Source organism: Phascolarctos cinereus, unplaced genomic scaffold, assembly GCF_003287225.1.
Source record: "Phascolarctos cinereus isolate Bilbo 61053 unplaced genomic scaffold, phaCin_HiC Scaffold_726;HRSCAF=1367, whole genome shotgun sequence".
Lineage (NCBI taxonomy): Eukaryota > Metazoa > Chordata > Mammalia > Diprotodontia > Phascolarctidae > Phascolarctos > Phascolarctos cinereus.
In genome coordinates this window covers 232,125,693-232,139,383 of record NW_027556098.1, presented here as the reverse complement: position 1 = coordinate 232,139,383, position 13,691 = coordinate 232,125,693, and the positions used below count along the sequence as shown (strand labels likewise).

The 13,691-nt window shown below is 38.3% G+C and overlaps 1 protein-coding gene across 1 annotated transcript in view; it reads left to right on the top strand.

The window, feature by feature from the left end:
* Window positions 1–13,691, top strand: part of TANC1 (tetratricopeptide repeat, ankyrin repeat and coiled-coil containing 1) — a 259,647-nt gene that overhangs the window by 144,674 nt on the left and 101,282 nt on the right. The window contains 1 exon segment of the mRNA XM_078147021.1: window positions 3,303–3,407. Coding sequence (XP_078003147.1) covers window positions 3,303–3,407 — 105 coding nt within the window.

Below are 13,691 nucleotides of genomic sequence, written 5' to 3'. Positions count from 1 at the left end.
ATAGCCTTCCATTGGTGCTTATCCCAGACTATCCATCCATGCTTGCCAGTTTTAGGTGATTCTTGTCCGTGTACTCCTGTAAGTTTGCCCTGGGGTCCCACTGAATAAGATAGGGACCCAAAGTGATTTTTCAAAATAAATTTTTATTGATCCTTTTTTTTTTCACACCAGTAGTTTCTCCTACCTTTTCCCATTCACAGAGAGCCATTTCATATAACAAATGATATTTTTAAAAGAAAAAGGAGGAAGAGACAAAAAATTAAGCAAACCAATCAGTACTTTGAAGATGCTTATAATATATAGTCAGTATTTCATAGCCATTGATCTCTCCTGCCTTTTAAAAGGAGTTAGAGTGTGGCTGTCTTCTCTTATCCTTTCTTTGGGGGTAATGCTTTTTCTTTGTAATGTTGCAACATTTACTTTTGATTGTTTTATGTTTCTTTCCATTTATATTGTAGTGTATATGTATATTGTTTTCTTGATTTTGCTTACTTCACTCTGCATCAGTTCATGTAGATCTTCCAATAATTCTCAATATTCATTTGCCATTTCTTACAACACAAGAAAAGTGCTCTGTCACATTCATGTACCACAGTTTGTTTAGCCATTCTCTAGTCAGTTGTCATCCACCTTGCTTTGAATTCTTTGTTAACCATAAAAAGTGCTGCTATAAATATTGTGGTGCATATGGGTACTTTCTTTTTATCAGTAGCCTTTCTTAGGGGTGTAAGTCTAGTAGTGGAACTTTTGGGTCATATTTGTCACTTTATTTGCATGATTTAAACTTGCTTTCCAAAATGGTTGTGCTGTTCACAGCTCCAAAAACAATGTATCAGTGTCCCTATCTTCCTGCAACTCCTCTAACATTGATTATTCCCATCTTTGTCACTTTGCCAATCTGCATGGTGAGGGTTAGAATCTCAAGGTTGTTTTAAATTTGCATTTCTCTTATTAATATTTTAGAGTGTTCTTTCACACAGTGGCTAGTGGTTTGTAATTCTTGTGAAAACTGTTACTATCTTAAGATAATTTTTAAAAAAATGTTTGGTACTGTAAGCTTTCTTTATGGTGCAGAATTTGTTAAAATACTGTTGCAGTCAGCTAACTTTAGAATCTGTTCAGATATTTAAAGAAAGGTAGAAAGAGAAAAATAGAACAAAATCCTTGAGATTTTTATAAATTGATTCCATTTTACGGTATTTTAGGCACAGCTGTGTGTGAGATTTGGCTTAAATAAAAGGAACAATTTGAGTGGAAGATATTTATATTTGCTTACTAATATTAGTCTGCCTTTGCACATTCCTACCCTTGGGGTAATTCAGGTGCCAATGAGTAGCAGAACGCTGGGTGGGAAGCTTTCTTTGTCCTGTCCAGCCTTTTGGCACCATTTTGGACCCAGATGTGCTGCATTTTTGGGTAATGAAAGAGTTGGCATCTGGAAAGTTTTATATGATAGAAGCTTCTTAAAAAAAAAAAGAGTAAAGACTGTTTCTACATTGCCAGGCTAGAGGGGTGCTTTTTAAAAACTCTTGTCTCCATCCCCCTCCTCTCACTAGAGTGGAGCAGAAAGAAGTGGATTGGAATGAATTCAGGAACAATAGCGGTCTTCTGCAGCTCTCCATAGCTATCGTATTTTAAATATACATACTACCTTTTGTGTGGTTTTCTGTGACTCTATAACTCTTACATTTGGATTAGGTAGAAAGTTGTCCTTGTTGTGTGGTTTTCTATGAGGGTACTAGGAGACATCTAGGGCCATGGATCTCCTCTGGCAGAATCTTTTTTTGCCTTACTTTGAGTAAATGAGGTTGGCAAAGATGAATTTCCCCACAGGGAATGAAGCCAAAAGATATACTTGTTTGTTCCTAGCTGGTGTAGGTATCCTTCCTTAAGACTAGTTCTAGTATCTTTCTTCCTTGCCCCAATGAAATAATACCCCATCCCCTTACCTTATTTATAAAAACAGAACAACAACAAAAAAACCAAACCGAATAAAAAGTCAAATTGGATCTGGGATCCTTCAATTTTTAGTCCTTGTTAAAAACAGGCTTAATTTGGCTTTCTTGGTTGTGGCAACTGTAAAAAATATTAATAAACTTCTAAGGGCACTGTTTTCTTTACTGTTAGCCCATTTAAAAATAGCAGTATAACAAAATGCATCGATTAATATGTTTATTTTATAATATAAATATAGAAAGGGTTTTTTTTTGTAGTAAGCCTTTAGATGGCAGTATCACTCACTGTTAACCACTTTTTAGGGAGTTTCAAAATTCTCAATCTAATAGAATGTTTTTGTTAGTTGAGACCTCAAAGATCACCCGTTCATTGTACAGATGAGTCAACTGAGGTTCGGAGAATTTGAAATAACTTATTTAATGCCATATAGCTAGTTAGTAGCTACCATGTTCCTTAAGTCAGAGGCCATTGCTTTCTATATTACATGGTGTTGCTGTTTCTCCTTGTTTAAACTGTTTCTTTCTGTTGTACATCTGTAGTTGAGTACTTTTTCTGGACTTCTTATTGCAACAGGTTTTTTTTTTGAAGCTTTGGACAATTCCTGTAACTTGGAAGGCACAGTTGGGATATTGGGTCTTTAATAAAGTTTTTTTTTTTAAACAAAAAGAAAAGGGAGTGGAGTAAGGGCAATGAAACGTACCTTTTTTTTTGTCATACCAAATCAGAATCAGGGAAAGTGGCTGTTTCTTTTTCAGGGCAAATGCAGTTAACTTCCAAGAAGATCACTTTTCTCCTGCCCCTCACAATTAGGCTTTGAGTCACCATCGGGATAAAATGCCCAGCGATAAAAAACGGCTGCTGTGCTGAAGTATTTGCAGTGTGTTAATGTTCCAAGCTGTCTGCTTGCAATCTCCATCTCTTACTTCATAGATACCCAGCAGCCAGATTATCTTCATTCAGGGGAAAAAGCTCAGAATAAAGAGGAGCCCTAAATACAAGTTGTCCAGATTTGAACATGTCAGAATCACCCACTTTACATGCACTGAAGGCAGCTTTAGGAATGTCACACAGAAAATTAGTGGCTTATGTTTACCACCAGAGTTTACATTCCCAAACTGAACTAATGTGGTTTCTTCTTTGGCAGCCCTGACTGGACATTCCCCAATTCTAACTGAAGTGGTTTGGCGTGGGTGTGGGTGGGTGCATGTGTCTGTTTGGGGGTCGGGGGGGGGAGTAGCATTTCCTTTAGACTTATTTGGAGCTTGGTGAGGACACATACTGTACATTCTGAAGCTTTCTTTGCATCTGGAAAAAATTACACACCCTTGGATCTTTCCTACTTGCAGGTCCAATCAGGAAGCCCAAGTACGTGGAGAGTCCCAGAGTGCCAGGAGACGCAGTTATAATACCACTGAGAAAAGTGTCAGAATCAACAGAGTCCAATCAGAATGGTAAGAATGTGTTTTCAGTGATTTTTTTAAAGAACACACAATAATAATCTCTGTTTCAGAGAGAACTAGTAAGATAGTTCCAGGGTGTTTTAAAGGAATACTTTTCTGGACTGTATGATTTTCATAGGGAAGTTTTTTCTTGAAGTAGTTACAGGGAACTGGTTATCTGTGTACACTCTTGAAATCCTACCTGTTGCTGGGAAGGTTGAGTAGGTGTGTGGTGAATGAGTATGTTTAAGCTCTAGCTGTCCTCCCATCCCACTCCACCCCTTCTTTGCTGTGTTCCAAAAGGAAAAAAAAAAGGAACTTGTCATCTAGAGTAATGCTTTTGTTTGTAATCCTTCCTTCTCTGTTTTAAAAAAGTTCAGTCAGTTGACTTGGAGAAAGAAAGCTTTTATAACAAGGGATCAGGCTTTCATAGTGGCAGTCTCCTCTGTAAAGTGAATTTATGTTTTAAACATTTTCAGAATCTTTCAATAGAACCAACATATGAGCATTTCAATAATAAGAGAATCTCTCCAATTGGATTTAATATGACACATTGACAATTGCTTTATTTGTACTTTTTTCCCATGGCTGTAAATTTCTGGAAGTATGTTTAGTTGACATTAAATGAAGTCACCGCACATACTAGATTTATTAATAGCTCTCTTTGTTCTTTTGATGTGATTCTAAGAATTCACTTGTTAATTCCTATACAGGCTGACTTCAGTTTATAAAAAGAACTGTTAAAAAAAAGTTAATCTGTAAATTGGTTTGGCACTTACAACACATTTTTCCATAGTAACAATGTTATAAATGATGATTAAGTTTGCAGGCTAGCCCATTTTGTCCAGTTTCCCCATTTTTTGAAATGAGGAAATATATAATTATTGAAACAGAGTCACTTTGAGGAGCAAATAAAATAATGCATGAAGGGATTTGTGAACTATAAATCTTAAAAATATTAATAATGACTATATGTTAATACCTTTTATCTTTAAGAATAACGATGATGATGATTAGTTTAGTGACTAAACCTTGCTGGACTGCATGGTTTTCATAAGGAATAATAAAAGGCTTTGTTCCGTGAAGTTTGGATTCAGTCAAAGGGCTGCACTTGACGACCTGGAGGGCCACATGAGGCCTTGAGGCCCCAAGTTCCTCACCCCTGGTTTAGTCTATTGGAATATAGTATTATAAATTAAAACCTAACTTCATTCTTAGATTTAGAGCTGGAAGGGACCTTAAAGGTCAAGAGTCCAACTCCTTCACTTTACAGTTGAGGAAACAGGCCCATAAGGGGTAAAGTGATTTGCTAGCTTGTAAGCTTCTGAAGTAGACTTAGAACCCAATTCTTCTTAGTTTTAAATTCAATGCTCTGTCCACTGCACTGTACTGCCTCCTTTAACTATTTATTAAGAAATTCTTATTGAGAGCATGTGAATACAACTTATCCCTCTTGACACATCAGCTACCCAAGCAAATTTGGGAATCCCTTGCTAATAGCAAAGCCTTTCATTGGTGTGGGTGCCATAATGAAGACATTACAGGGGTTGGGGGTGGAGTAAAGAAGAATGAAGTGTAGTACAGGAAAGGGAGTGAGGATATTCGGGTTGAACCTGGGAAGGAATAAGTAGGAACAGTGCTAGGACCCCATGGTGGGGATGGGGTGGTAGATTTAGGAGATGAGAGAGGAGCAGCATTTGAAGTACCTTGGGGTAGGAGAGCCAGGTTCTACCCATTCCCGCCTTGCCCGCCAAGATAGGACGGGTTTTCTTTTCTTCTCATTTCTCCAGGTCATATTCAGGAGAGACACAGCTGTCGGTTTTTTATAAGTATCTGGGACCTTCTGTATGTGTATACATGAATATTCCACCCTCCCTTCTTCTATGTATACCTACAATATACATGAACAGAGAAAAAAATGTATGATGTTTAAAATTTAAGTGAATATCAAATGTGCCTGGTTTCAATGTTTAAATCCCTGAGTTCAATGTTGGAACTCTTCTAGATAAAGTTTTACTGTCATTAACCTCCTCAGTTTAATCAGTGAGTCCAGTTGGCCATGCTGCTGCCAGATTGGCTATCTTAGACACCATGTGCTTTCATATAGATAACATTTCTTAATCCCTGCCTGGATAGGGATACTGCTAAGGATCTGTTCAGTTTGAAAAATTATGCCTTTATAAAATTCAGTACAGATGGTATTTTCTGTGGGTAAGGAAAGTAACAGTTCCTCATTTTGGAATTCTCTTCCTTTCTTTAAAATTCCAGAATTAGTTCCCTTTTCTTCTATGGGGATCTTGTTGAATTTAGGTCCAGTCTGAACTAAATTCAAGTGTATGGATGGCCACGTGCCAGAAATGTTGTTAGTGACTAGTATAAGATGTGCTCATGTGCTTTTCTTTTCTCTTGAGAACTGAGCCCTTTGATTTAACATCCGCTGTTCCCAGTTTAACTGGAGCCATGACGCGACTATCTTGGAAGGATCAGAAAATGTCTTCGTACCCAGAGCAAAAAGAGCAACTCCTTTTCTCTCCTCCCCCCCAACCCTGTATCTCTGAATGGGAGGGAGAAGTTTAGTTGAAGGGACATAGTTTCATATTTAAAACTAATGAAATCATCATAGCTTTTGTAGGAATAAGATCATGCACTTTGGGATAAAGAAAACCTGTACAAAGGCTTGATGAGGAAGCATTTGCGTAAAGGAATTGAACATGACAATTAGTAATGGGCTACGTGGTTAATAATCCCTGTAGAATTTTTGAAACCTTAGTGGGGTTAATTAATTTTGCTATATATGAAAAAAAAGGTCTTTATACTTAAGTCATTGTACCTGGAGAAGCAGCTGGTACCAAATGAAGGAAAAGAAGAATTTGAGATTTAAACCCAAGTGGAGGTCCATGAGTCCACAAAATATTTTCTATTTAATAGCCATTTAATATTTATTTAATAATGCCACTCATGTTCTAAGAGCCTCAAAGGTAGCACCAAGTTGGGCCTTAGAGAAGGTTTTATAGATAGCAACTGCAGTTCCTTTTTCCTTTGGTGAAGCAAAACTCACAGGGTAACTTCTTTCAAAAATCAACTTTGCATCTTAAGTAAGAATTTAGTATTTTACTTTTGGGAAGGGGCAGTTTTGATGTACATTTCTACATCTCTAAGAAATATTGCTTTGCTAGATACAGATGAAGTTCAAAATCTAGGGAACCTAAGCCTGCTTAACAACTGTTTGTGAAATATCCCATTGACTTGTGATATATTGAGCCATTCCCAAGTTTTTAGATTTATTTTAGTCCAGTGAGTTGCTTTCAAACCTTTGTTAGCATGGTTCTCTTTTTTAACTCCTTCTTAGTTTTTAATTGTGAAATAGTTTACTTAAAAAAAAAGCACACCACACCTGAATTTTTGTTTAGGAACATTTATTTATTTATTTTTTGGGGAAATTTTATTAATTTATTTTGATTTATCAACAATCACTTCCGTATGCTTTTGAGTTGAAAATTTTTCTCCCCCCTCCTCCCCCCTCCCCTCCCCAAGATGGCTCACAATCTGATACAAGCTTTACATTTACATTCCTATTAAACATATTTTCACATTAGTGAAGTTGTAAATAAAAATTAAAACCAATAGGAGGAACCATCAGAAAGATGAAACAAAACTCAACAGAAGGTAAAAATAAGTGATACCGATTTGACTTCCATAGTTCTTTCTTTGGATGTGGACAGCATTTTCCATCCCAAGGCCTCTGGAGATGTCTTAGATCCTTGTAATGCTGAGAAGGGTTGAGTTTAACAGTATCAATCATTGCATAATGTGGCTGTTATTGTGTACAAAGTCCTCTTGGTTCTGCTCACTTCACTCAGCATCAGACTATATAAATCTTTCCAGGTTTTTCTGAAGTCAGCCTGTTCATCATTTCTTATAGCACAGTAGTATTCCATTACATTCATATACCGCAACTTGCTCGGCCATTCCCCAATTGATGGGCATCCTCTCAATTTCCAATTCTTTGCCACCAGAAAAAGAGCTGCTATGAATACTTTTTGTACATGTGGGTCCTTTTCCCATTTGTTTGATCTCTTTGGGATATAGCCCTAGAAGTGCTATTGCTGGATCAAAGGGTATGCACATTTTTGTAGCCCTTTGGGCATAGTTCCAAATTGTTCTCCAAAATGGTTGGATCATTTCACAACTCCACCAACAGTGGATTAGTGTTCCAATTTTCCCACATCTTCTCCAACATTTATCATTTTCCTGTTTTGTCATGTTGGGCAATCTGATAGGCGTGATGTGATAACCTCAGAGTTGTTTTGATTTGCATTTCTCTAATCAGTAATGATTTAGAGCATTTTTTCATATGATTATAGATGGCTTTAATTTCTTCATCTGAGAACTGTTCATATCCTTTGACCATTTATCAATTGGGGAATGGCTTGTGTTCTTATAAATTTGTCTTAATTCTCTATATATATTAGAAATGAGGCCTTTATCAGAGAGACTGGTTGTAAAAACTCTTTCCCAATTTTCTACCTTCCTTCTAATCTTAGTTGCACTGGCTTTGTGCAAAAACTTTTCAATTTAATGTAATCAAAATTATCTATTTTGCTTTTTATAATGTTCTCTATCTCCTGTTTGGTCTAGGAACATTTAAATGTATTTTCTTTTAGGGTCATGGTATGAATCCAGAAGGCCTCTTAGAGCTCATCTAGTCCAACCTTTTCACCTGACAGATGAAGAAACTGGAATTTCAGGAAGCAAAGTGATTTGTCTTTGGTCGTAGATATAGATCCTAAGGAGGGCAGCTAGTTGGCACAGTGGACAGAGCGCCAGACCTGGAGTCAGGAAGACCTGAGTTCAAGTCCGGCCTCAGACACTTATTAACCTCTCTGGTTTCTTTGCCAAGAAAATCCCAAATGGGGCTACAGAGTTGGATATAAACAAGAATAGATTCTAAGTGGTTAGAATCTATAAACACTTAATATTTAGTACTAATTAATATTAAGCACTCAAGTACTTAATAATCTCTAATGATTATATGGAAGATGATATGAAGAAGCGAATGAGACCTTGGGAAGACCACTGACTCTGGAGACAGAGACTCTGTGTTCAAATCTTGCCTTTGATGCTTATGACCTATGTAAGCAAGCCATTTTCCTTCCAGGGCATCAGTCTACTCATGTGCAAATGATGTCTGAGGTCCTTTTTAGTTCTAAATCTTAAATCCTATGGAGTCATAAGGCAAGTGAAAAAAGTGTTCATGTGAAGAATTAGGGAAAAATATTCATAACCCATTTAATAAGAGTTAAACTTGGTCTTTGCCTATTAAAAATGTGATGATTGCTGTATAGTTGAAGTAGGAAACCCCCAAATAATTGACTTTAAATATATATCAGTTTGAATATAGATCAGTTTGAAGGGATTGTGTTGGAGTGTGGGGTAGATTATTGGTAAGGAAATCAGCTCATAGGTAATTGTAGGGTTCAGGCTAGATGTATTTGTGACTTAGACTTATGTGGTAGTGGGATTGAGCTGATCCAAAGGATATATGTGTATGTGTGTGTGTGTGTGTGTGTGTGTGTATATATATATATATATATAAACATTGGTGCAGCTAGGTAGTACAGTGGTTAGAGCACCGGCCCAGCAGTCAGGAGTACCTGAATTTAAATCTGGCCTTTGACACTTACTAGCTGTGTGGCTTTGGACAAGTCACTTAACCCCATTGCCTATCAAAAAACAAAAAAACCAAAAAAACCCAACAAACGCCCCCCCCCAACCCCCCAAACAAATTTATTTTAACATTTATTTTTAAAAATATTGAGTTCCAAATTCTTTCCCTCTCTCCAGCCCTTCCTGTACCCATTGAGAAGCAAGCAGTTTATCAGTTATACATATGGAGTCATGAAGACATATTTCTATATTATCCATGTTTTATACACTAACACCCCCTCCTCCCAATAAAAGCAAGAAAAGTAAAGTGAAAAAAATATGCTTCAGTTTTCACTCCAAGTTCATTAGTTCCATCTCTGGATGAGGCCAGCATCTTTCATCATGAGTCCCCAAAAGACACTTTATAGAAAGAAATTTGTGGACAGATTAGATTAGGATAGGCCCTGACCTCTATTTGCCTTCCTCAGATATTACTCCCCTTTCCACATTCTGTGGTCCATCAAACTGGCCTGCTCGCTGTCCTCACGCACAATGTCCTATTTCTTGTCTCTCCCTGCCTTTTTCCCTGGCCCTGCCTCCTTCCTGGAATTTACCCCTTTCTTATTATTAAGCAAATCTCTCACTTCTTCAAGAAGGAGCTGTCTTCTACCTTTCCCGATCTGCCCTTTCTCAACAACAAGCTCGTATTTATTCTCTCTGTAGAAGAGACAGTGTGGCACTGTGGCTATATAGAGATCTGGATTCAAGTCTGCTTTCTGACACATACTGGCTGTGTGACCTCTGGGCTAGTCATCCTTTCAGTGCTCAAGGCAACTCTCCAGGACTGTGTTAACCAAGAGAGTGTTGACTTGCATTGGTAGAGGGAGTTTCCTTACTCAAGAATCTTCATGTTCCTTTGAAATCTCAGGTCTAGCTCCTCCCCCTATTGTTAATATACAAGGCGTCTCAAAAATCTTAGTGCAGCTTAAAGTTATTAAAGTTATTGAAGCTGCCCTAAGACTTTTGGGATGCCCTGTATATGTATATCTCCCTGGTAGAACATAAACTCCTTGAGAATAGATATTGTTTCATTTTTTTGTTTTTGTAGCTTGTGGTGCATATAACACACTTAATAACGCTTGTTTATTGATTGAGGATGCGAACTAGAAAAGATCATTAGATCTTGAAAGAAGAGGCATTTACAAACTTCAGAGGGCTTGTTCTCATTAGAGTGGTGAGGTTGTAAGCTGGTTTGCAGGTGTTTAAGGAGGTAAGAGGTAGATAGAAAGTGAAAGCAGTGTTTGTAGACCATGTTGGGTTTGGTAGTAGAAGGAAGGAAAGATTGAATAATTATTAGGATAACAGGTTCAGTTTTTGTTTGATAATAGGTTCAGTTTTTGTTCATTTGGTCTTGGTCTGGTTTTGGTTTTTTAGGGGAGGCCTTAGCAAATTTGAAGGTGGAAGGGAAAGAACTAATGGAAAGGGAGAGGTTGAAGATGATGGGGAGGAGATATTTTTGTGATCAGAGTTCTAGGAGTGGTGCAAAGGAATGGAGACCAGAGAATAAGCAGAAAGATTATAGGGAGGGGTGTGTGTGTGTGTGTGTGTGTGTGTGTGTGTGTGTGTGTGTGTGTTGGGTGGGACAATCCTCTTTTCCCAATACTGGAAAGGAAGGATTGGAGGGTGGATCTTAATCATATGTTGAGAAGACTGGATAAATTTGAGAGAGCTATATAGGTTGTTAATTATTATTATAATCATCATTATTACAGTTTCCACCATCCAATTGTTTGTAATTCAGACAAGCCCTTTTATCTATTTCAGAAAGGAAAGGCTATGAATGTATTACATTAAAAAAAACAACCCCTTTCAAACACTAAGCATGTGGTAATGGGATATAAGATTGGGGAAAATATTTATTTAAAGGCCACTGGCTGGGAACATTGTTATTACCTGTACTCTCTGTGGAATATTGGAAAAGGGGCAGGGTTTGAGATCTATTCTTCTCATACCTTTCAGCACATGCTACTGAAGGTGAACCTTTTCAAAGTTTACACATCTGGTTAAGACGTTGAGTATTTTCTGTTTGTAGCAGATGCAAATTGTTGTTTGTTGTGTAATAAATGGGGCATGACTTAAAAAAAACAAACTGGCACAGACATTAATTAGTAAAGCAGGTTCTACAGTGTTTTGGCATTAGCTACAGATATAAAAAGAGTAATCCAGAATTTTCTGGTAGGATTTTATTTTTTAAAAATTAAAAATAAAAAACTTAAGTTTTCAGCTTTTTGACTCTTTTTTGGCATTTTCAGTTTGTTACAAGAGTTCGTTGTTGGTGAGTCTGTTACCCTTCACCAAAGAGCTCCTAAAACTGAAATGGAAGATCAGAATCAGAGAAAGAGACTGTGAGTTAGCGACACATTGAGTGGATAAGTGGGTTGACCTAAAACATGGAATACAGAAGGACAGGATGATGGAAAGAGCCTGGGAGACCTTCCAAGGGAAATGGAGCTAGGGTGGCATGTGAATGGATGGGACAGAATAGGAAGGATGGGAATCTTGAAGGAATAAAGCTTTGAAAGGAGAGAGGGAAAATGGATGTGGACGTTGAAAGATCTGTGACATTGTAGTCCAGTACACTAGTACGTTTCTGATAGTTTTGTGCTGTTGTGCGGACCCTTAGTTAAGAACTGTTAATTTATGTGCCTATTTTCATTTTCCCCATGTACATTTAGTGTTGCATGTGTTTTCCATATTTCTGGAAAAAAGGGGCGGGGGTTTGGATGATGGTTTGACTTTTGATTTACAAAGAGTTTTGGACTTCCTGCCCCTAGCTTGCTCTTGGCTGTACTCCTTAGCTGAATAGGCATTCTTCCCTAGAAATATAGATGTATTGAAACAATGGAGACCCAGAGTCCTATGTTTGTATGTGTGGTTTGGAACTTGAGGGCTCTTTGAAAACCTTACTTGTGGCAGAGATGGCAGTATTGTTCGTCCAGGCAGATTTGGTGATGCTAGAGTTCCCAAAGTTGTTGTCTCTCTTCCTTCACTTTTTTTTTTTAAGGAGGCAATTGGGGTTAAGTGACTTGCCCAGAGTCACACAGCTAGTGAATGTTATGTGTCTGAGGTCGGATTTGAACTCAGGTACTCCTGGGCCGGTGCTCTATCTACTGCGTCACCTAGCTGCTCCTCTCCTCCTTCACTTTCACCCAGCAGTTGCTGAACTAGAATATTATCTGGCAAAATTCCTGTATAATTGAGGTTGTACCAGAAATGGATAATTCTGGTACATGGGTGGTGACCAGATAACAGTGCAATCAATGGATGATTGTCATATGGGGAGAAGCCTAAGGAAGGGGGAAGCAATGAAGCTATTCATCCCTTTCATCTCACCCTCCTATTTCCAAGCCCCACCTCTGCATCCTCTTCTTTTATACTGTATCCGGGAAGTGCATATTGGTCCTGGCCTATTGTTTGAGACAGATAAAATGGATGCCCTTCTTAGCTGTGTTGAGGCTTGGAGTGATGGCTTGGGAAAAGTGGGTAGGTAGGAGGAGGAGGTGGTACTGATCCTCTTCTCAGGTCATTTTCTCTTAGGTGTGCCTGGACTGATGCTGATTTGGAATGCTTTTCCTCCTTCTTTCACATACGTTCACATAAAATCTGAATGTAGATTAGTGGCCTTTTTCCTTGCTGAGGCAAACCCCCTCCACATACACAGATGATCCAGTTCCATTTTGTTTTCTCCGACAAATTGCCCCCTCTGTTATCCCTAGTCTCTCACTAATGCTCAGTTGCTCCCCATTAACTGGCTGCTTTCCTTTTGCCTACAAACATGCCCATATCTCCACCATTATCAAAAAACTCAATCTTGATCAGTCCATCCCCACTAACTATCATCCTGTGTACTCAACAACTACAACAGGTCCCTCTACTTCCTTTCCTGTCATTCTCTTCATAAGTCTTTACGGTTTGGCTTTCTAACTCATTCAACCAAAACTGCTCTCTTCAGGGCTACTCATGATCTCTTTAACTGCCAAACCTAATGGCCTTTTCTTAAGCCTCATTCTTCTTGACCCATTTGCATTTGACACTGTCTTTTTTTTTTTTAAAGGCAATTGAGGTTAAGTGACCTGCCCAGGGTCACACAGCTAGTAAGTGTCAGGTGTTTGGTCTGAGGCTGGATTTGAACTCAGGTCCTCTTGACTTCAGGGCCGGTGCTCTATCCACTGCGCCACCTAGCTGCCCCACATTTGACGCTGTTAATATATTCATGAAACTGCTCTTTCCTGGTTTTCCTCCTACTTAACTGACTCTCCTCTGTCTTCTTTATCCAGGTCCTGCCTGATAACAATGGGCATTCCTCAAGGTTCTGTTCTTCCTCTATATTATTTTACTTGGTGATCTTATTAGTTTCTCTGGTTTCAGTGAACATCTCTAGGCAGATGACTCTCCAGTCTACTTGTCCTGATCTCTAGTCTTTCATTTCCACCTTAAACGAGGTATACAGTAGACATTTTAAAATCCACCTGTCCAGAACGGACCTTATCTTTCCTCCTAAACTTTTCCCTCTTCTTAACTTCCCTGTTATTGTTGAGAGTACCTTCATTCTCTCAGTCACCAAGGCTCCTAACTTAGGTGTTGTCCTTG